Source organism: Psammomys obesus, unplaced genomic scaffold (genome assembly GCF_907164565.1).
Source record: "Psammomys obesus unplaced genomic scaffold, mPsaObe1.curated_primary_1811, whole genome shotgun sequence".
NCBI classification, from domain to species: Eukaryota; Metazoa; Chordata; class Mammalia; order Rodentia; family Muridae; genus Psammomys; species Psammomys obesus.
In genome coordinates, this window is record NW_026596034.1 from 543,230 (window position 1) to 565,753 (window position 22,524).

At 44.9% G+C, this 22,524-nt stretch overlaps 1 protein-coding gene across 2 annotated transcripts in view; it reads left to right on the plus strand.

Annotated features, from left to right (window-relative positions):
• Window positions 1–22,524, plus strand: part of Tbc1d9 (TBC1 domain family member 9) — a 109,356-nt gene that overhangs the window by 68,716 nt on the left and 18,116 nt on the right. For both annotated transcript variants that reach the window (XM_055621027.1, XM_055621028.1), the window contains exons 7-16: window positions 285–491; window positions 1,680–1,850; window positions 2,220–2,370; window positions 10,323–10,537; window positions 14,538–14,655; window positions 15,615–15,900; window positions 16,720–16,849; window positions 19,141–19,239; window positions 19,375–19,443; window positions 21,011–21,251. In XM_055621027.1, coding sequence (XP_055477002.1) covers window positions 285–491; window positions 1,680–1,850; window positions 2,220–2,370; window positions 10,323–10,537; window positions 14,538–14,655; window positions 15,615–15,900; window positions 16,720–16,849; window positions 19,141–19,239; window positions 19,375–19,443; window positions 21,011–21,251 — 1,687 coding nt within the window. The remainder of the gene's footprint in view (window positions 1–284; window positions 492–1,679; window positions 1,851–2,219; window positions 2,371–10,322; window positions 10,538–14,537; window positions 14,656–15,614; window positions 15,901–16,719; window positions 16,850–19,140; window positions 19,240–19,374; window positions 19,444–21,010; window positions 21,252–22,524) is intronic.

Sequence of the window (22,524 nt, forward strand, 5' to 3'; positions counted from 1 at the left end):
CCTCCCTGACTCGGCAGCTGTCACTTCTCCGCTGCTGACAACCAAATATGCCCATGGTTGCTGAAAATTGTCCGCTGGTCTGGGAAAGCACAGAACAATAATTCTGGTTTCTCTTAGAGACTCCAGTTTGATTTATGTTTTATTTGGAGTAGAAATGGGAGGATCGCCATTTGTGTAAGACAAATGGCTTCCCTGGGGAATGGGGATCCGAGTTCCTTGCCCTCTCAGCATGGGCTGCCTTCACAGTCCTTCCCATGCAGCACCCCTGCCTCCTGTTCCCTCAGGTCACCATCGTAGAGAAGGCCGACAGCTGCAGTGTGCTGCCCAGCCCCCTGTCCATCAGCACCAGGAACAGGATGACGTTTCTGTTCGCCAACCTGAAAGACAGAGACTTTCTGGTACAAAGGATCTCCGATTTCTTGCAGCAAACGACGTCCAGGATCTACTCAGACAAAGAGTTCCTGGGAAGCTGCAACAGCTCAGATGACGAGGTTGGTGGGAGACAGCTCCTGCGCTCAGCCCTGGAGTGCGCACCTCCTTGTCCAACTTGTTTGAGTGCCAGTTTTTGTTTTGTTTTGTTTGTTTCTTTGTTTGCTTGCTTGTTTTTCAAGACATGGTTTCTCTGTGTAGCCTTCGCTGTCCTGGACTTGTTTTGTAGACCAGGCTGGCCTTGAACTCACAGAGATCCGCCTGCCTCTGCCTCCCAGAGTGCTGGGAGTACAGGTGTGCCACTAGGCCTGGCTTGAATGTCAAAGTTAACAGCTAGGGCAAGCCCCCAGCTCGTGCCCAGCGCTCAGCCTGTCTTCAGATCTGTGGACTTGGTATTTGACCGCAACTTTAGGGCAGCGGTTCCCACCTGCTACAACCCTTTAGTACAGTTTCTCGCGTTGTGCTGACCCCAACCATAAAATTATTTCTGTTGCTACTTCATAACTGTCATTTTTTTCTGTTGTTATGAATTGTAACATAAGTATCTGTTTTCCAATGGTCTTGGGAAACCCCTGTGAAAAAAAATCATTTGATCCCCCCAAAAAGGGTCACAACCCACAGGTTGAGAACTACTACCCTGAAGATCCAGTCAAGATCACATGGTCCAACCAACCCCCCTTTTTTATGGTACTGAAGCCTGAATTTATGTTTCACACATTTTAGGCAGAGCTATCGCCCCAGACTTCACTAAGTTCTCCAGGCTGGCCCTGAGCTTACTCTGCAGCCCACACAGGCTCTTGTTTTTTTTTGTTTTTTTTTTTTGTTTTTTTTTTTTTTTGAACAAATATCTCATGTAGACCAGGATAGTCTGGAACTTGCTATGCATAGCTGAAGATGACCTTGAACTTTGATTCTATAGGCTCCACCTCCTTCGTACTGGGATTACAGCCATGTGCCACCACGCCCAGTTTACATGTTGCTGGGGATGAAACCCAGGGACTTGCACATAATAAACAAACCCCCTCCCAGCTGCATACAGGCCTGCTCCTATTTTGGGCACTGATACACTATAGTTGATGACTTTTACCCCAGTATAACTTCTTTCAACATGGGGTTGACATGTTGGCATTTCCCATTTTGTCACATAGCAACTAGGAAGACATAACCTAGCTGTTAATATCTGTGCAAAAGACACAGTAAAGTAGATTGTGCTGCCAGGTCCATTCACATGTGTCCCTCTCAATGGACAGGTATATTCTCGGCCCAGCAGCCTTGTCTCCTCCAGTCCCCAGAGAAGCACCAGCTCGGATGCTGATGGGGAGCGCCCCTTCAACCTCAACGGCAACAGTGTGCCCACAGCCACACAGACCCTCATGACCATGTACCGGCGGCGATCGCCTGAAGAATTCAACCCAAAACTGGTAGGCACCTCTTCCTTTCCCCTGAAACTTGCTGTATTCCAGCAAAAAAGAAAAAAACAAATAAGTATGTGCTTTCTCAGCCCACATTTAAAAGTCACCAATTCACATTCCTATGGGGATATACACATAAAACCACACTTGTGGATAGCACTGTTAAATACTAATCTACCGCTAAAGTGGCTACTGAAGAGAAGGCTTGGTGACAAAGCAGGCTTTTCAGAACAGCTAGTTAGGAAAGAAAGCTGACCTCTGCAGCTCTGCTCAGGCTCTGCTCAGGGATAATGGTCTGATCATCTGTCATTACAGTCCCCTCAGGACCTCCCCTCGGAGGCTCCTGGGGGACCAGTCGTGTTCCTCTGTGTCTTTCAGGCCAAGGAGTTTTTGAAAGAACAAGCCTGGAAGATTCACTTTGCTGAGTATGGGCAGGGCATCTGCATGTACCGCACAGAGAAGACGCGGGAGCTAGTGCTGAAGGGCATCCCGGAGAGCATGCGTGGGGAGCTCTGGCTGCTGCTTTCAGGTAGGGCGGGCTAAGAGCAACGCAGCAGGGTGACTAGGCTCCCAGCCTCCACCATGCATCCAAAGTCCTTCCAGGTAAGAGACTCCAAATCACCAGGTACTGAAGTCTGCCAGTGGTAACTCTTCCTTCGAAGGGAAGTGCCCAAGGCCAGAAGTTCCTGTTCTCCGGTCCTGCCATCCCTTCTGTTTCACCAGTGAGGGCTGTTTAGGGGAGGGAGCAGAATCTCAAATAGGAATATGTTGACTTCACTGAGAATAGTTGAGAGGACCTTGTTGTGTGGACTTTTCCCGGGGAGGTGGCAGCACACATCTGCTCACCCCAGCTGGGGCAGCAGTGGCTAACTAGGAAAAGAATTCACTGGAGTCTAGTTAGTGACCCAGGGAGCTGAACTAGGCTTACTTATCTATTTGAGCATGGGTGGGAGAGTATGTACAGGAGCATGGGCCACATATTGGAATCTAAACCACTGAAGAAAGGTCTCCCAGCGATAACTAACGCCACTAACATTACACTTGGTCCTCCTGGGATGCTTTCCACCCCCCCCCCCGCCGTCAGTGCCTGCAAACACGGCAGTATTCGATCCATATATACTATAGATTTTCCTACACATGCACATTTATAACAAAGGCAACTTATTACCTAGGCAAAGAAAGGTATTAATGAACAATAATAAGATAAAACCTTTATAACAATATAACACAATAAAGATCATCTAAAATGATGAGCTAATGTCTATGATTTTTTCCACTCACTATTTTTTTGCCTTAATATTTTAGTCTTTTCAGATAAGCCACCACTATTTTGCCACCCGAAACATCTAGTGCACCCCAGGGATCTTGTACCCCACCAGAATTTACCTCTGGTTGTTGCCAATCTTCACTTTACTCACAGATCATTGCTTTAGCCCAATGAAGGTAAGATAGGAGATGTTACCATTGTAAGTCCATGGGAATACTTTTTTTCTGAACCTTGAGATGACCCCATCCAAGAGCCATCTTTTTACTTAAAAAAAAAATGGTGTTGAAACTTAAAAATAAAGTTACTGGGTTTACAAGAAAGCCTTGTAAATGCTTGTAGATCTTTCTAAAAGTAGATATAAATGGTAAAATTACCTATCATAGGATATATCTTAGCAATAAAAGGATCAAATTCCTAAAATAGTAAAGTTGGATTGTTTGATTTTTGCCCTAGTTCATTACATAGATCAGACACAGGTCCTCACGTAGAAGTTAAATGTGAGCTGGGCAACTTGTAATCCTAAGGCTAGGGAGGCTGAGGCAGGACAATCTCTACAACTTTGAGGCCAGCCTGGCCTGCACAGTGAATCCAACACCAACCCAAGCTCCTTAAAAAGACACTCTTTCAGAAAAAGCAAAAAGAAGCCTAAATTTGAGCATGGCCTCTAATTACATCAGAGAAGATAGTTACTATCTAGAGTTCTCTTACAGCTTTCTCTTGCTCTTCCCTGTGTATGGTGAACTGGTCACCTTGACAACCAGATTCAAAGCTTTGACAGAGTACAGGAAAAGTTCACTTCTCTCCTTCTTCAGATGAGAATTTATTTATAGCCACATTTTAGATTCGAATGAATTCACCATGAAACCAGTACACAGCAGCTGCAGCAGCACCCAACTCACAGAGACGTAGGTGGAGGTTCTACTTAGTGCTTGTTTAACAGATACGTGTGACCAAAGGGCAGTGTGTCTACACCCTACTCTGTTGAAGTTCGTGCACATACCTACGGGTGGGGTGGATGTGGGAGTCAGCCTGCCCATAAAGGTAGTCCAGCCTCTGTTTGGGAAACCCATGTTGAGATCCACCTGCTTTGCATGACCCTAAAGGCTGTTGCAGGTCTGGACTGTGGAACCACTGAAGCCAAGTTCAGTCAGTCCCCAGGGAAAGCAGAGCAGAAGCCAGTGTCAGGATGCTGTCAACCAGTCGGCCTGTGATTGTCAGGCACAAGGACTGAGCCAACCATTGGTCTGGCGACACTGTTTCCTAAAATGAAATGTAAACATTTGCTTTGTCATTCTCTGCATATCTTACTGTTCATTCTAAATTCAACCTTTTTTGAGCTATGACTGAAGATTTATGAAATGCGATGCGATGATCTAGAATATCCGTAGAACCATGTCGTGGTCAGCACAGTGAGTTTTAGAACATCGTCACCACTGTCAGGCAAATATTACATGCCTTTTGTCAGTTTTTCTTCCTTTCCCCTCAAGACTCCTCCAAGCCATGGGCAACTGCTGCCCTACTTTCTGTTGCTGTAGATTGTCTGCTCTGAACATCTCATGTGGGTGAAATCAGTGTTCAGCATTTCATGACTGACTTCTCCATAGGATAATGTCTGCAGGGCTCAAGCATGCTGCATCCTGTATCAACATTTTTCACTCTTTCAGAGCCCAGGACTGCGCTTGATGCATTTATCTGCTGACAGACAGTTCAGGCTGTTCCGTTACTCACCCTAGGCATTAATGAATACTCTCAAATACTTTTGTGTTATGTGAGAGTAGGATTTCTAGCCCTTCCAAGGACTCCACTCTCCCTTTTAAGCAACCCCTGGGAGGCTGGCTTCATCTTTCCACATCCCCACTAGTGATCGTTCCAGTTTCTGCAGTCCCCATGGGTCCTTACTGCCTTCTATCAGCTCATTCCTAGTGGGTGTGACGTGCTTTCTGTGGGGTGGCTTGGGTTTAGGGAGGTTGTTTTTGTTGGTTTGGGTCTTCTTTTTTTAAATTTTAATTTAATTTAATTTAATTTAATTTAATTTTTAATTATACTTTATTTACTTTGTATCCCCCCTCTAGTTCCCTCCCTCCTCCTCTCCCAACTCCTCCCTTCCTTCCCCTTCTCCACACACACCCCTCCCCAAGTCCACTGGTAGGGGAGGGTTTCTTTTTCTTCCTTCTGATTCTAGTCTGTTAGGTCTCATCAGGAGTGGCTGCATTGTCTTCCTCTGTGGCCTGGTAAGGCTGCTCCCCCCTCAGGGGGAGGCGACCAAAGAGCAGGCCAATCAACTCATGTCAGAAACAGTCTCCATTCCCATTACTATGGAAGGTTTGGGTATTCTTTTAATTTATTGTTGAGTATTTCATACATGTACATATTGTGTTTTTATCATATTCACCCTTATTCCCCTCCACCTCTTTCTGGACCTATCACCACAAGCAGTCCTCCAACTCTTTTTTTTTTTCCTTTTTTTTAAACTTAATTTTTATTTTTTTACAATTTATTCATTTTATATCCCAAATGAAGCCCCCTCCCTCATCTCTTCCTTGTTCCATCCTCCTTTCCTCTTCCCCCTTGTCCCCTTCCCCTAGTTCACTGAAAGGGGGAGTTCTTCTCCCCTGCCATCTGACCCTAGCTTATCAGGTCTCATTGAAACTGTCTGGATCCTCTCTCTGTCTCTCTGTGGCCTGGCAAGGCTGCTTCACCAGGGGGAAGTGATCAAAGAGCAGGCAACCAACTTCATGTCAGAGACAGCCCCTGCTCCCCTTACTTGGGAACCCACATGGAGACTGACCTGCCAATAGCTACATCTGAGCAGGGGGTCTAGGTCCCCTCCATGCATAGTCCTTGATTGGTGCATCAATCTCGGCAGGGATCGCTGGGCCCATATATTTTGGCTTTCTTGGTCTCCTTGTGGAGCTCCTGTCCCCTCCAGGTCCTTCTATCCCCTCTTCTTCCATAAGACTCCCTGCACTCTGCCCAAAGTTTGGCTGTGGGTCTGTGCATCTGCTTTGATCCCCTGTTGGGTGGATCCTTTCAGAGGACCTCTATGTTAGGCTCCCGTTCTGTTTCCTCTCTTCCACCACTTCTGGTGTCTATTCTATATGCCCTTCTGAATGAGATTTAAGCATCCTCCCTAGGGTCCTCCTTGTTGTTTAACTTCTTTAGGTCTGTAGGTTTTAGTATGGTTATCCTATACTATATGTCTAATATCCGCTTACAAGTGAGTTTATACCTTGAGTGTCTTTCTGGTTCTGGGTTACCTCACTCAGGGTGATCTTTTTTAGTTCCATTCATTTGCCTACAAATTTCATGATTGCCTTGTTTTAAATAGCTGAGTAGTACTCCATTGTGTAAATGTGACACAATTTCTGTAACCATTCTTTGGTTGAGGGACATCTAGGTTGTTTCCAGATTCTGGCTATTATGAATAAAGCTTCTATGAACATAGCTGAGCAAATATCCTTGTCGAATGGTGGAACGTTTTTCAGGTATATGTCCCAGAGTGGTGTAGCTGGATCTTGAGGTAATTAAAGTTGCATTGGTAGTAGTAGAATTCTTGCTTCCCCAACTCTTAATTTCATGTGTTCTTTTTCCTTCCTTCCTCCCTCCCTTTCTTCCTAGAACCAACTTAAAACAATTAATGTGCGTATGGGTTTGGCCATACACTGTAGTGTGGTCAGCATACCAGAGACCACACCCTTGAGCAAAACTGACTCTTTCTTCACTGGCAGCTCTCTCAGCTAGAAGCGGCTTAGTGAGCTCGTGAATACAACTGCCTCCTCAAGTCCTGAAGGCACTGTTTGACGGCAGTCCTCCCCAGCCTCTCGCACCTCTCCACTGCCTGTTCCGTGTGGTTTCCTGAGCCTGGGGGTGGGGAAGGGAGTGAAGGCAGGGTTTGGATACCCCATTAGAGTTGAGCTTTCCACAGCCACTTATTCTGTGCAGTTTGACCAGTTTCCTAATTATGGCTCTGATTAATTTCCCCAATCACTCATTGGCTGTTTGTATAGTTTTTCTGTAGAAATATCTACTGAGGTCTTCTGCCCATTTTTAATTCGGTAATATTTCAATTACTGGGTTGTAAGAATTTTTTAATTGGTTTTGGATACAAATCTCCAATGATATATTTTTTAAACTATTCCATTCTGTTGCCTGTGTTTTCACTGTCTAAATGCTGGCCTTTGAAAGCAAAATTTTTAAAATCCCAAAGGAGTATGTTTTTTTCTTTTGCCACTGTACTTTTAAGGCAAGAAAGCTTAGACCAGTGGTTCTCAACCTGTGGGTCACAACCCATTCCTGGGGTCACCTAAGACCACCAGAAAATGCAAATATTTACACTATGATTCAGAACAGTAGCAAAATTACAGTTATGAAGTAGCAACAAAATAATTTTATGGTTGGGGGTCACCATAACTCGAGAAGCACTGGCTTAGCCCTGTGTTTTCTGGCAATACTTGAACTTTAATTCCTTTTGAGTTAACTTTCTGTGTGCTGGAAGGAATGGCCTAACTTCACTTCTTTCTATATAAATGCCATGTGGTCCTGGCATTATTTGTTGAAAAAACTCTGCTTCTCTGCCTTGAATTATCTTAACACCTTTTCAAAAAGGAAACACAAAGACCATAAACATGGGGGTTTATATCTAGACTTCAAGTTTTTTTTTCCAAACATTTACTGAGCACAACACCATTTTTCCTCTTACGCAGCAAAGTTGTTACTTTCAAATTAGCTGAGCCGTTAGGACTGTCAACTGCCATGAAATCAAAAGTGATTCTACATGTCCAACTCAGATAGAGGACATCATGCTATACACAAGTCACTGATAGGCCTCTGTGCAGTTGGCAAAGTCACTGTGCTTATTAAAGTCACATCAATGGTGTGACAAAAGCCCACGATAGAATGACATCACTGGCTCATAGTTAACCACAGTGAATTACTAGACTACAACTAGGTAGCTCCTATGTGCTGAGGATGCGACGAACTTTACAAAGGACAGGATCTTGTCAATAGGCTAAGGTCGGATTTTACTCCCTGGTTATATACCACTGATTAGGAAAGCTGGGGGGAAAGGTCAACTCATCTTACCTCCTCTACCAATTCCTGAGCAACAACAACAAAGGCCGTGCACACATTTTACAATACCTGATAAGAAATAGTTTCAAAGCCTGTCTGTTTCCTCAACTAGCAGCCCTGCATCTTCACTTTTCTGATGAGGCTACACATCCAGTGATTCGCCCCTAACGGAGAAGTTTTAATCCAATGATTTATCATCTGTTTATGCCAGCATCACACACTGTAACGTGGTCGCCTCAGTCACGGTAACATTGTAGTAAGATGTAAGACAAAGGAATGCAAGCCTTCCAATATTTGTTTTCTCTTTCAAGTGGTTTGTTTGTTTGTTTGTTTGTTTGTTTTTCTGTTTTAGCAGTATTATCTTCTAATCTATGGACAGAGGATCTTTTTTTAAGGTGTTTGGATCTTTGTTCATTTCTTTGAGCTATGTTTATAGCTTGTTACGTTTGGCAGTTATTTCATTATACTCTTAAATATTTTAATTTTGATTCTTTAATAAATGGAATTGTTTTCATTTGAGAATTGTTCATTGATAACATAGACATTTGGAGTTTTTTTGTATGTTTATCCTGTACCCTGCATCTTTACTATATCCATTTTTTTTTTTTTTGTCTTGTATGGTTTTGGTTTACATTTGCCTAGTGACCCATGTACTTTTTGCCTAGTGCTACATCTCTTTTTGAGTAATGTCTGTTTCTTTGCCTACTTTTAATTAGGCATTTCCTGATTTTTTTTTTTATTATTTAGTGGGGTTTTTTTGCTATTGTTTTTATATGGTTTTCTTGTACGTTTTTAAAGTTATTGTTTATCATGAATTATTTGTGTTTTAGCATGCGTCTGTGTGTATAATTGTCACTGGTCATTAAATCCCCTGGACCAGGAGTTACAACCATTAGAGTGCCCCAGAACTCAAGTCCTCTGAAAGAGCAGAAGTGCTCTTAAGTGCTAAGCCGTCTCTCCAGCCTCTATCTTATTTTTCACTATTTTATTTATTATTAGTACGAGTATATGTTGTGTGTCTGCCACGGTGCACACGTTGCTGTCAGAGAACAAAGTGTTTAGCATTGATTCTCTCTTTCCTCACTGGGTCCCAGGGATTAAACTCAGGTGATCATGCTTTGGCCAGCACTTTTGCCAAGACACCCAAGTTCCCTGTATAGTTTTGTACTTTGGATAATGGCTCTTTATCTGATACGTGGTGCTTACTTCTGTCCTGTTGGTTTCCCTTACACTCTGTTGATTGCTCTCTTTGTTGAGTCAAGCTTTTGAACTTACGTGATCTTACCTGTTTCTATGTTTACTGCCTGTACCCTGCAGATATGGTTGGTAGCATCCGAAAAACCTAATTGTTCTGTCAAGAAATGTCCTTCCTGCTTTCTCTGGTAGCTTACTGGCTTTACGGCTTATGCTCTGGTCCTTGTGTGTGTTGTGTGTGAAGGGAGGGTCTAGTTGCGTACGTCTGTGTGTGGGTGTGCCGTGTTCCAGCAGCAATGCAGAGACACGCCGAGGCTGAGCTTCAGGTATTGGCACACACAGGGCTTTTCTGTCTTTGAGAATATTAACATAAACATCTCAAATTAGCAATTTTTGGCCTCATCCTGCAACCCATCCCTACAACCTAAGGGCTCCCCCATCACCAGTTCGAACCCACCGTTCCTAGGCAAACCCTCACCATTGCCTGCAGCTGTGGAAAACAATGGATTCTGTGGTGGCTTCCTTCTACTCTCCTGTTACTATTGTTGTGTTCTTCGCAGCTGATCTTTAAGAAATAGGCCTGAGAGTTATTTTGAGAGGCATTCATCTTTCTCAGGTGAAATTTTTAACAGATTCTCTCATAAAAGAAAAGCTAAGAGAGCAATCAAGAGTGAGAATTCAGCCTGGCTCACTCCAGCTTTCCTCTTCTGTCTGTGTAAGCTCGGAACACAGTTTTGTGGACCTCTAGCTCGTGTGGGGAGGTGGGCTGACTATGTTGATGTGACGCTGAAGGAGAAAGGGGGTAAATTTCCAGTCTGGATGTAGGTGATTTTTTTTTTTCAGTTTTCCTTGATTGGTAGGAAAACAGAGAGTTTCAGCCAATCAGCATTATCTATAGCTGGAAATTCAGGACTTCAGCTTTCTTGATGTCCTATCTCTGTGCTTCCCAGGGGCCATCAACGAAAAGGCCACACACCCCGGGTACTATGCGGACCTAGTGGAGAAGTCTATGGGGAAGTACAATCTCGCCACCGAGGAGATTGAGAGAGACTTACACCGCTCCCTTCCAGAGCACCCAGCTTTCCAGAACGAGATGGGCATTGCAGCTCTGAGGAGAGTCTTAACGGCTTATGCTTTTCGCAATCCCAACATAGGGTATTGCCAGGTAATTGCCACGAGTTTATGTTCGGGGAGGGCTCTAAGTGTCCTCTGATCTTTACGCAACCTGCAGCCTCAGTTCTCGCAATCTGAAGGAGGAGAATTCATATGGGCCTCAGCATCAGAACATCCAGCCAAGAGCTTAATCAGAGCAAGGAAGGAAGCCAGGGCTGGTCCAGCTGAGCAGTAAGGGCCCCAAACCCAGCAGGCAGCGGATTGATAATTCTCTTCTCCCAGTTATCCGTCATGCATCTATCATGCCTCCCTCAGCATGGACACTTATAGGAAAGGGGCTGCTTTTCTTAAAAACACTGTTTTACACAGATGTCAGTCTGTTGTCAGGAGACATGCAAGAAGCCAGAATGTGTATAGGGGTTTAAGTATCCCCAAAGTTGAAAAGTTTATTTGGGGAAATGGTGACGCTACTATACGCCTCTTCTCTTGAAGGAGGCTGGCCTGGCTAGGCTGCACCATCATCAGCTAGGCTGCACCCCAAACCTCACAGCTGTCTGGGGGACTCTGAGTTGACCCACCCAGTGTTCATCATATCTTTGGGGCCTAGTTGCTCAGTCTACTGCAGAACAAACCTCCAGCTGAAGACTGACAAAACTCTTTCTTTTGTTTTGTTTGCCAGCAGATAGCGGACAGGAAAGCTCCATGGCTAAAGGAGGTCACTGCAGCGGGTTCTCAACCCTGGCACTATCAGCATTGTGGGTTAGAGGGACATAGGAGAAACTCAAAGTGGTGGGTTGATATTATAAAGGTTTTGTGAATAGATTTGCTTAGGAAATGTTAAATCACACAAAGCAGAATTTAGCTCAGGGAGCTCTGTCCCCCCAGGTTCTCCAAAAATGAGAAAGTATGCAAAGCAGACCTGTTAGAGATGAGCAGAATTCACAGTGCAGGGATGTAAACATTTGTTCACCAGGAGTGAGCAGCCCTCAGGCCTGCTGAGGACTATTGAAAACAACACCAGTCTCTTCAAAAAATAACAACTGTAATGGTGTGTGTGCTAAGTCTCTATCCGCCCAATCCCAGACTTGCAAGTCTTCAGGGTCTGTATAAATGTTTCAAGGTATAACTGGAGCTGGGGCATGAAGATGATTTAAAGGTAACAGTGTGTGTGAAATAAATATCCCTGAGGTATGCAGTACTTAGCAAAATCTCCTTTTGGAGGTCACCTCCACTCAGCCGTGCACACACTTCAGTGAAGAGCTTTTCCTCCATCTGTAAGTGTGTGGAGCGATTTCTCGCTGGGAGGGCCTGTTATTTCTACAGCAAGAGGCCCTTTGTCCCGGAGGCTCCCCGGTATTGTGTTGCATGCTCAACGATACCTCTGACCCTAGCCACTTGGTAACAGCAGAAACCCCCATGCTGAAGATTAAATCCCCTCTAGATGTTGCAAGGTCTCCCAGAGGAACACTTCACCCTAACTGATAACTCCTGCCCTGAGAAGACAGCCAAAGGCAACAGCGGCTTCTCCGGGCCAGTCCTTGTTTAGCTGGGTGGCAGGAAAGGTCTTTTGATCAGTCTGGAGGTTGCCATTCTACTGTGGTGGAGGAGCAGCTTCAGAGCCTTCTGCTGGGTCTTCCCTCTGCTCCTACTGCCTTTTCTCAGGCATGTCATATCACTGAACACAGCTTTCACACGCTAGGGTTAGGTTTTGACACATGTCAAAGTAAATGTTTAATGCAGACTAACAAAAAATATTGCCCACATAGAATTAAAATAATGCCTTGTACTAGTGCCTCGATCATAAGTCTGACACATACACACCTCACAACTGTTTCCCTATAGCACATTTACCTTTCTGATGGCACCCAATTTAAATATATCCCCAAATTGCTTCACTGATTGTACAGTTTTGTTTTTTCTCTCTGGTAGCAGCAGTCAAGGCTCACGAGCTCATCATCCCAGCTTCCCCCTGCTCTCCCATCCCATCTGGAGTCCATTATAAAGTAAAACCACGAAACCCTGTCTTGCCGGAATGGCTGAGGAGCTGCCCTTGATCAAGACCACAGACTAGAACTGGCAGGCTTATTCTTGTGTGGAATTTTAATAAGCACTTTCCTTGGAATACCAAGGCTTTCGAGAAAGAACCTTTTCAGTCAGACACCTTTTAGGGGGGTTGTGTTGCACAGTAAATTGGTACTGGTTTCTAGAAGATCAAAAGGGACTCACAAGCTACTTGGCTTCGGACAGAATAGAGTTTATTTTTATCTTTTGATCTTCATATTTTAATTAAGGGACAGTTCATGTTGACCCTCTTAGCAGTTATGAGGTTTCTGATAATATCTTTTAATAAAATAGAATTACTTTAGAATTTAAATCACTTTAATTACCTTGAGCATCTTTTCTTAGATGAAAATAAGGGAGGAGGGCACCAACTCAGAAAGAACAAAGAAAGGTTTCCTTGTTCTCTGAGGGCAGCCTGGAGCCCTGTGTACTTGGTAATAGGAACTACTTATGGGAGTTAGAGGGAGATAGTTTCCTCCACTGAGTTAAGGATTAAGAATACTAGAGGGAATTAGCAGGCTGAAAGCTTTGTCAAACAGGCTCAGGGCAGTCGCAGGGCTTGCCTGTGCATGCCTCAGTCAGGTGAGCAATGGCGGCAGTGAGGAAAGCTCCTCAGCTGAAGAGGACGAATGGCCTTTCCACTCTAAGGCACATAAGCGAACAGAACTAAGTACTCACCAAGCTTTTGTGGCCTGGAAATCCTAAGCTTGTTAATTGGGTTTTTCTTGGGAGTTTATTAGCCTTTTTTTTTTTTTTTTTTTTTTTTTTTTGGTCAGTGTTGTGAGAGAACTATGCCAGGAACATAGAAAAACACACTTCTGTCTTCTCAAAATGCTGGAATAACAATAAATCCAGAAGGTGCCAGGCGTTCAGTGGCAACAACTTGCCAGATATTTCCACTTCCTTGGTACTCTGGCTCAGCCAAACACAAGTTTTTAACTCCAATCTTGATTATTACTATTAATTCTCGTGTTAAACATGATACAGTCTGTCTGTCTGACTGTGACATAGAATGGATAGATAGGGTTGGCTGTGTAAGCGTCTTGGGCTTCAGACACGGGCTGACAGAAATGTCAATAGGGCTGCACTGATAAGGGACCCAGGAGGAAGCTGCCGTGGTAGCATGGTGCTGAGGCGTCACAGCTTTGGCACAGCTACAGAGCTCAGTGTGGCTGGAGAGGCAAACAGGCAGTCTGCATCAGAGGAAGAAACGCACAGTGGACGGATAAACAGAGGCCCAGGAAACTCAGCTTTGTCACAGTGGAGACCCAGCCACTGGGATGTCCCTGCGACACTCAGCGGTTCTGTGCCTGTAGGTCCCAGATGTATTCAGTGGGTATCAGATGACAAGCTGGCGGCAGCTGTCCCCAGTGCAGTCCTGGGAGTCCTTCTCTTTATGGGATCCAGGTGAGGGGGTTAACCCCTTCTTCAGTCTGGCATGTCCAGCAAGCTCCTGGGCCTGAATTTCCGGATAGAATTGTGATACTCCCACAAGCCCCTCCAGTCTCAGTCCAGCCCAGTTAATTTATAGGATGGCACCTATACACTTTCAGGAATAGCCTCCCTTTCTCAGTCTGAGCTACACCAGACAGATGGCTATTCGTGTGTTCACCCAGGTGCACAGTCACCCTTCCTCTTAAAATGGAGGTAGAGGCTGCTTGTCAAATGGCACACCCTGAGCTGGCAGCAGTGGCGCACACCTGTAATCCCAGCACTCAGGCAGTCAGAGGCGGGCAGATCGCTGTGAGTTCAAGGCCAGCCTGGTCTACAAAGGGAGTCCAGGACAGTTAAGGTCACACAGAGAAACCCTATCTCGAAAACCAACAACAACAATAATAATAAATGGCATGCCCTAAAATACCACTGCTCTCCACAGTTTGGAGTAACTTGAAGTGGGCGTAGCCTCTCACCAGCTAACAAGATGGCTTCTGTGTAAAATGCATTTGCTGTGTTCAGGCTGCGTTTGATGGTGTCCTCTCTCCTCCCATCAGGCCATGAACATTGTCACTTCAGTGCTGCTCCTTTATGCCAAAGAAGAGGAGGCGTTCTGGCTGCTTGTGGCCTTGTGTGAGCGCATGCTGCCCGATTACTACAACACCAGGGTTGTAGGTATGTGGGGTTGTGGTGACACGCCTTAACCTACCTCAGTGGGAGGAAGACTGTAGCATTATATTGGTTCTTCTCCTCATAGCTGTCACAAAATTCCTATGGGTTGATCGTGGCTCAGAATTTTACCATTCTGGGTCACGGCAGTGGGACCACGAGACAGCTGGTCACCTTGGATCCCGGTCAGAAAACAGAGAGAGAGGTCGATGTTGATGCGTGGTCTGCTTTCTTCTTTTCTTCCTTAGTCCAGGATCCCAGCCCCCAGGACAGTGCTGCCCACATTCTGTGTGGCCCTTACCTGTGTAGCTAGACTTCTCCAGTAACATCTCCCCAGGAATGCTCAAAGGTGTGTCTCCTAGGTGATTCTAAATCCAGTAAAACTGACCAGTGCATGCATGACACCAGCTTAACATGTGGTGAATGCCTACAGCCAGAATTTCTTTAAATAAATTTTTTAAAAGGCATTAAAAAGCAAGCCGTGTCTTGGGACCCCATAGCTACAGATTATGCATATAAACAAGGGTTTAGCAAATGTGATGGTCAGTACTCATTGTCAACTTGTTACAACCCAGAGTCACCTAGATAGATGAGCCTGTGGGAACATCTGCAGAGGATTGTCTTAGCTGCCTTCCGTGATGTGAGAAGACGCAGGCTGAGTGGGCAGCACCATTCCCTGTTTTGGGGCCCTGGGTGTATAAGCATAGAGGAAGCTAGCCAAGCAGTGAACATCGCTGTGTTCGTTTCTCTCTGCTATAACCTGTGTTTATGAACAGCTGCTTTGGACTCATGCTGCCCTGCAGTGGTTTATGGTCTATGAGCCTGGAACTGTGAGCCAGATTAAACCCTTTCTCCCCTAAGTTGCTTTTTCTGTAGGTGTTTTTGCCGCAGCAACAGAAATGAAAGTGGACTGCAGTCTATTTGAGTATGTAAGGCTAACTGACCATTTTGTGCCACCTGCCCAGGTGCCCTGGTGGACCAGGGAGTCTTCGAGGAGCTGGCCCGGGACTATGTCCCACAGCTTTACGACTGCATGCAGGACCTGGGGGTGATCTCTACCATCTCCCTGTCATGGTTCCTGACCCTCTTTCTCAGTGTGATGCCATTCGAGAGTGCGGTGGTGGTTGTGGACTGTTTCTTCTATGAAGGAATCAAAGTGATATTCCAGTTGGCCCTCGCTGTACTGGAGGCCAACGTGGACAAGCTGTTAGACTGCAGGGACGATGGAGAGGCCATGACTGTGTTGGGAAGGTACAGTGCTGTGGCCTGGCTTTGGGGCTACCTCAAGAGTTTGACCTCATCAAAAAGCTTATTATTCTCTGTGGCCAGGGACATATTTTCATATTCTTTTTCATTTTTAGTGTTTATTTGTTATCTGGACATCTAGGATATTTGTGTACATGTATTTGCAAGTAAATGCCCTGGTGTGCACAAGCACAGAGCATTAGGTATCTTCATCCAGCACTCTCTACCTGTCCTGTTGGGGCGGGGTCTCCCACTGAACCAGGGACTCATGTTTCCTCGGTTAGATTGGAAGCCAGAGAACCCCAACAATCCTCCTGTCTCCTTTGTCTTCCTTGAAGTTGGAGTTTACAGTGTGCTGGAGATTTGGCTTGTGCTGAGTGCTGAGATCCAAACTCCAGTCCTCAGGATTATACGACCTTAACCCTTTAACCATCTCTCCAGACCAATATTCCTTTTCTTTAGAAGTAACGGGAGTTTCTTTTTTTTATTTTTATTTTAGAAAATCTTAGTAAGGCCTGGTCTTGCACACTGTAACCCCAGCTGTTCAGAAAGCTGAGTCAGGAAAATCATATTTTCAAAGCCAACCTGGCCAAGTTAATGACAACCAATCTCAAAATAAAAACTGAAGGGGGGCCTGGGGCTCTTGAATTGTTTAGCATGTACAAGGCACTAGGTTCAATGCTCAGGGCTTGAAAGAGAGAGAAAGAAAGAAACAAAAAGAAACAAGAAAATCTTAGATTTTTGTTTTAATATGTACAATTTGAGGTCTATCATGAAGGCATTCCAGTTCATTTCCAGTGACAACTGGTTCATATCTTGTCTAAGGTACTTAGACAGCATTACCAACAAAGACAGCACCCTGCCTCCCATCCCTCACCTCCACTCTCTGCTCAGTGATGATGTGGGGCCCTACCCTGCAGTGGACATCTTCAGGCTCATAGGGACATCCTATGAGGTAAGTTTTGCTTAGTAGCCATGTGGTAACAGTGTTCCTGTACTCCCAGCTGGATCAGCTGCTTGTGGGCCCCTGCTGCCTTTCCTAACTGGTCTCAATCCAGCCTGTGCTCTCCTCATAGCATGTGACAGTCCAGCTGCTTCATAACGATTAACGATGGATTTCTCAGAGCTCTAGAGCAGCGGTTCTCAACCTCCCTAACGCTGGGATCCTCTAACACAGTTCTTCCTGCTGTGGTGACCCCCAACCATAAAATTATATTGTTACTACTTCAGAACTATAATTTTGTTGCTGCACTCAGGGGTCGTGACCCACATGTTGAGAACTGCTATTCTAGATAGAATAGAATGGAAGCCTAAGGCCAGTTGCTTACAAGTTAGAACCCTATCTTTCTGTTTCTTTGGATGCCATCTGTGTCCAGCACATGAGAAGAACCATGTCTTCATGGGGCAGCCTCAGAAGAGTCTTCTGCAAGCCCTTTCCATAGCATTTGTCCACAAGTAAATCTCTGTAAGCTAACAGTTTTGGTCTTAAAGATGGACACTGAAAGGATCCCGGGATTTCTCGTGGTCGTTAACATTCATCATAAATGGCATGGCAAGCTCTGGCCCTCTGACACCTGATCTAGAAGCATGTCAGATTCAACTCTCTATAGGCTGAGGAGCAGTCACGGGAGACCTTCATAGATCACTCATTCCTATTCCCATTCAGAATTCTCCTGAGGTAGACAGTTTCAGGTGTGAAGATTGTTTATTTATTTTTTAATGTTTTTCTTCTTACTGAGAAGTCTTGTTATGTACCTTGGGCAATCCTTAAAGTGTTATAGTTACCCACTGTAGATCACTCAGGCACAGTTTACATACAATAGAAAATCTGTTATTCCATGACTGGGACCACAGCCAGGTATTCAGGGAGCTAGATGTGTCCCCAAGTGTCCCGAACACTGGGTGTTTGAAGGCAGAAACTGCTCTGGTACCTGACTTGGCAGCTTTAGCAGAAGCAGCTAAGATAAGCGGCTGGCCGCAGGGGTCCTGTACACACAGCTAAGATCAGTTAGATAAATTAGCTGGGGCATCTTGACCTTAGAATCCTAGAGTAGAGCTGAGTAATTTTCCGTGGAATTCTCCATCAAGGAGATTAGATTCTAGTCAAACCTGCAGTGACCTCAGCAAGAATACAAGATGGAGGAACATTTCCAATGCCTTGCCCTTGTCTCAGAAGTAAAGTCAATCCTCCTGTCTCAGCCTCTTGAGTGCTAGAAAATCTTAGCCCCACACTTGGCCTCTGATGGTTACTGTGTGTGTGTGTGTGTGTGTGTGTGTGTGTGTGTGTGTGTGTGTGTACGCATACATGTGCACACATACATGTGTGTACACATGTAGAGGCCAGTTTTCTAAATCAATTGCTCTCCACTTTACTTTTATGAAACAGGCTCCTTTTACTGAACACAGAGCCCCACAATTGGCTACCTTTCCAGAAAGCCTCAGAAATCCTCTGGTCTCTTTCTTTCTTTCTTTCTTTCTTTCTTTCTTTCTTTCTTTCTTTCTTTCTTTCTTTCTTTCTTTCTTTCTTGTAAAGCTTCTGGGGATTAGAACTCAGTTCCTCAACCCTGAGAAGCAAGCCCCTTATGGGCTGAGCTGTCACACAGCCCCACACAGACACTTTGGAGCCGATGCTCACTGAGCTACTGTTTGGATCAGAGACTTTCCTCCCTCGGGAGCTTTCCTCTCCCAGCCACAGTTAACCGTAGAGTGAATTATTCCACCATTAATGGTAATTCTTACCAACTCCTGAATTGGGCTGCTTAGTGGAAATAAATATTATGTCTTCCTTTTGGAAAACTTGTGGTCAGTGCTAGGCATGTTAGAGTTTGAAGAGATGGCCAGCTCACAGAATGCCAGTGTGGATGTCTGAACCCAGCATATGCTGTTAAAGGAACATGGAGATCAGCAAGCATTCTCCAGCCGTCTCATCTCTGAGTCTTAGAGTGTCCCGTGCCCTTAAGCGTTTATTCACACAGCCTCATCTCTATGCTTTCTTCTTGATGGGTTATTGACTCAAGGAAAATACATGTGACTGTGAAATTTAGTTCTGTCACTGGACATGGGAGAATCTGTGGATTATTAATCTATATCCCTAAATGCCTTTCCAACATGAAATCTAGTAGGTCACTGTCCTGGAAGGATTTATTCTATGTGTCATGAATATGACCACCAGTCTTCATGTATGACTCTGTTTGCTTCAGCACACTTATTTTTCCAGAAATGCCGATATTGTGCCTTCCTTTCCAGAAATTTGGAACTATCCGGGCAGATTTGATTGAGCAGATGAGATTCAAGCAGAGGCTGAAAGTGATCCAGACCTTGGAGGACACCACCAAACGCAACGTGGTAAAAGCCCTTTGAAGGGAGCAGGGGCTGGGGGGCACCTCACCGCCCCCAACTTCCTCACCCTCCTGCTGCCTTCGCAGTTCCAGTCTGACGAACTCTGGGTCTGTAGGACTCACTGCGCCTGCTCCCTCACAGGTGCGGACCATCGTGACGGAAACCTCCTTTACCATGGACGAGCTGGAGGAGCTCTATGCTCTCTTCAAGGTGAGAGAGTAGACTCATGCCCCCTCAAAAGGATGAAAGGAGCTTGCCTTAATCATTTCGAGTTCTCCATCATTCTGTTAGGTGATGTAGGGTTTCCATGGGTTCCCAACATGCACAAGGAAGAAGACAGCTGGGAGAACAAAGCTGCCCTACTTAGTAGGAAAAGTAAATCAATTATTAGCACTAGTTTAAGTTGGTGCTTTAGTTCACTTCCTCACCATATGATATGGTTAGTTTTCTTGGACCTTACAATATGAGAGTTTGATTTCTAAACCTCCATAAAATGGTGATCAAGTTCAAATTCTGCCTGAAAAATTTATAGCTTATAATTTCCCCTGCTAAACTCCAAATCACCTTTAAGGAAAAATAATATACAGCTAGAAGAAAAAGGAGCATGCTGGGTTAGGAAGCCTGGCTAGAGTTCACTGTTTCAGAGGTCTTCCGGCCCATGGTCGGCCAGCTCTGTCAGTGCTGGACTGTGATAATGCAAAGCATCATGGGGAATGGGGAAACAAAGTCGGGAACAGAAATATACTAAGAGAGGGTTCAAGACAATAATATGACCCACTTCCTCTAACCAGACCCCACTTCCAGGAATTTCCGTTGCGTCCCAATAAAGCCAACAAGTGATTAATCCACTGATGAAGGCCAGGCGCTCACTATTCAGTCACCAAGTTGAAAACTTCTGGAGACCAGGTTTTCAACATATGGCATGGTTGTGCAGATTGTTCATAAACAAATTCTAACAAAAACTCTACACTCTAGTGAAAAGCATCCTGGGTTCAATGTCTATGGTTTCCATGTTTTCATTGAGCCACTATTGGTATTGTTGATTCTTAATAAGAAAAATATAAATCTAAAAAAAATCTTTAAATATAATTTTCTACAAAAAAAAAATTGTTTTGTCATCTGTCTTCAAGGTCAGTGTTGGCAGGGAAAATTTTAAAACCCTCCCATCAAGCAAGAAGCAATCTAGCCACAAACTCTAATTTATTCTCTGAACTAAATCTGCTGCCAGATGTGGTGGCTTCTACCTCTTATTCCAATATACTTGGGAGCTGGAGACAAGATCATCCTTGAATACACAGTAAATTTGAGGCCCGCCTGGCTTGCATGAAACCCTGTCTCAAAATCAAAAGCCACCGACAGATTTAAGGTGGCTCTTTTGAGCAATGCAAAGATAATCCACAAACAAACAGCTCTTACAGAAATACGAGGGGTCTAACTAATGTGTTCTCTTACCACTTAGCCAGCAGAGGGCGCCAGTATCTTTTTTTCTCTCTCCGTAGGTAGGCCAAACTGTGCTGACTTGATACATAATTTATCAATGTAGTAGGTCCTGCATTCTTCTAATGAGCTGCTGATTTTTATACAGAGTATAAGGAAGCCATTGCTGAGCCTAGCTCTTTAATCTCACTGCGGTATCTCCTAGACTTACGGTTTCTCAAGCTAGGTTCACCTGTGTCGAGTAGGAAGCCCGCACATTTGCAGACCAAACACTGCCTTGGATAATACCATGCAGTTTGGGGCTGCATAAGTGAGAGTAACCATTCTGTATCCTTTTCAGGCTGAGCATCTAACCAGCTGTTACTGGGGCGGGAGCAGCAATGCCCTGGACCGGCATGATCCTAGCCTGCCTTACCTGGAGCAGTACCGCATTGACTTTGAGCAGTTCAAGGGCATGTTTGCGCTTCTCTTTCCCTGGGCATGCGGCACTCACTCTGACGTGCTGGCCTCACGCTTGTTCCAGCTGTTAGATGAGAACGGGGACTCCCTGATTAACTTCCGAGAGTTCGTCTCTGGGCTGAGTAAGGATGTGATATTCTGGTATGGGTTGGGTGGGGACGCTGGAGCAGTAACCTGGGGTCACCCTCTATTGCATGTGGGGCCCCCAACTGGATCTAGAAGGAGAAGACGTGAGGTTCACATGCCGGGTGGTGCAATCTATGGCCTTCTACCTGAGAGAGATGTCAAACCTGAGTTCCAAACATGGTATCAGAGGGCATGTAAAATGGCTCAGCAGGTGAAGGCACCTGCTACCAAGTCTGATGATCTGAGTTCAGTCAGCCTCATGGTGGGTGGGAAGGGCCAACTCTAGAGTGTGCTCTGGCCTCCTCCACACAGGAGCAGTGGTGCACACACACGTCATAACACACACAAGCCTAACATGTAGGCTTTTAAATATATATATATATATATATATATATATAAATGGAGAATGCATATGACAGTAAAATGCTAACATAGCCTTGCAAGCCTGATAGGTTTCCCAGAGGAAAAGGACTATCTAGTCAACTGGATTGCAAAAGAAATATAATAATTAAGAATATTTCCCATATAAAACGGTTGCACATAGGTAAACCTTTTTAATATATGATTTCATAATGTTTCTAAGTAACAGTCAATCTACTTTAATAAAATACTGAAAAACTGTAGCCTCTCACTGTCTAAATGGAAGTCTTTCTCCATTTCCTGGCTGAAGGACTGCCGATAGCTAGGACATGCACACACACACACACAGGCATGCATACACATGCACACCTAGCGTATACCCGACCAGCAAGACCCAGGTTGCTACCTATCAGCCTTACTCACTTCTTTGTATTGTTTTTTGACTCATCCCATTCACAATTGAATGAAGAAACTGTTGCATGGTAAGAGAGCTTGGCCCAGCTGATGTGGAGTTGGAGGGGTGTCACAAGCTTTGTTGGGATGAATTTTTCTGAGGCAATAGTGCCAGTCTGTTATCTTCTGCATCGATTCCTTTTTTTGCCCCTGTAACAAAACATCTAACAACTTAAGCAACTTAAGAAAGGAGGGTTTATTTTGGCTCACAGTTTGAGGGCATCACAGTCCATCACAGTAGGGAAGAGATTGGCAGTGTGAGCATGAAGCACCTGTGTGGTCACGCTGTACCTGCGGTCAGGAGCTGAGACTTAAATGCTGGGTGCTCAGCTCCCAGGCTCATCTCTGTTCAGACTGGGACCCCATCCCATGTCATAATGACACTCATATCTAGGACGTGTCTTCTTCCAACCTCTTCCTAGTGAATTCAGTCCAGAAACTCCCTCAGAGATGCAT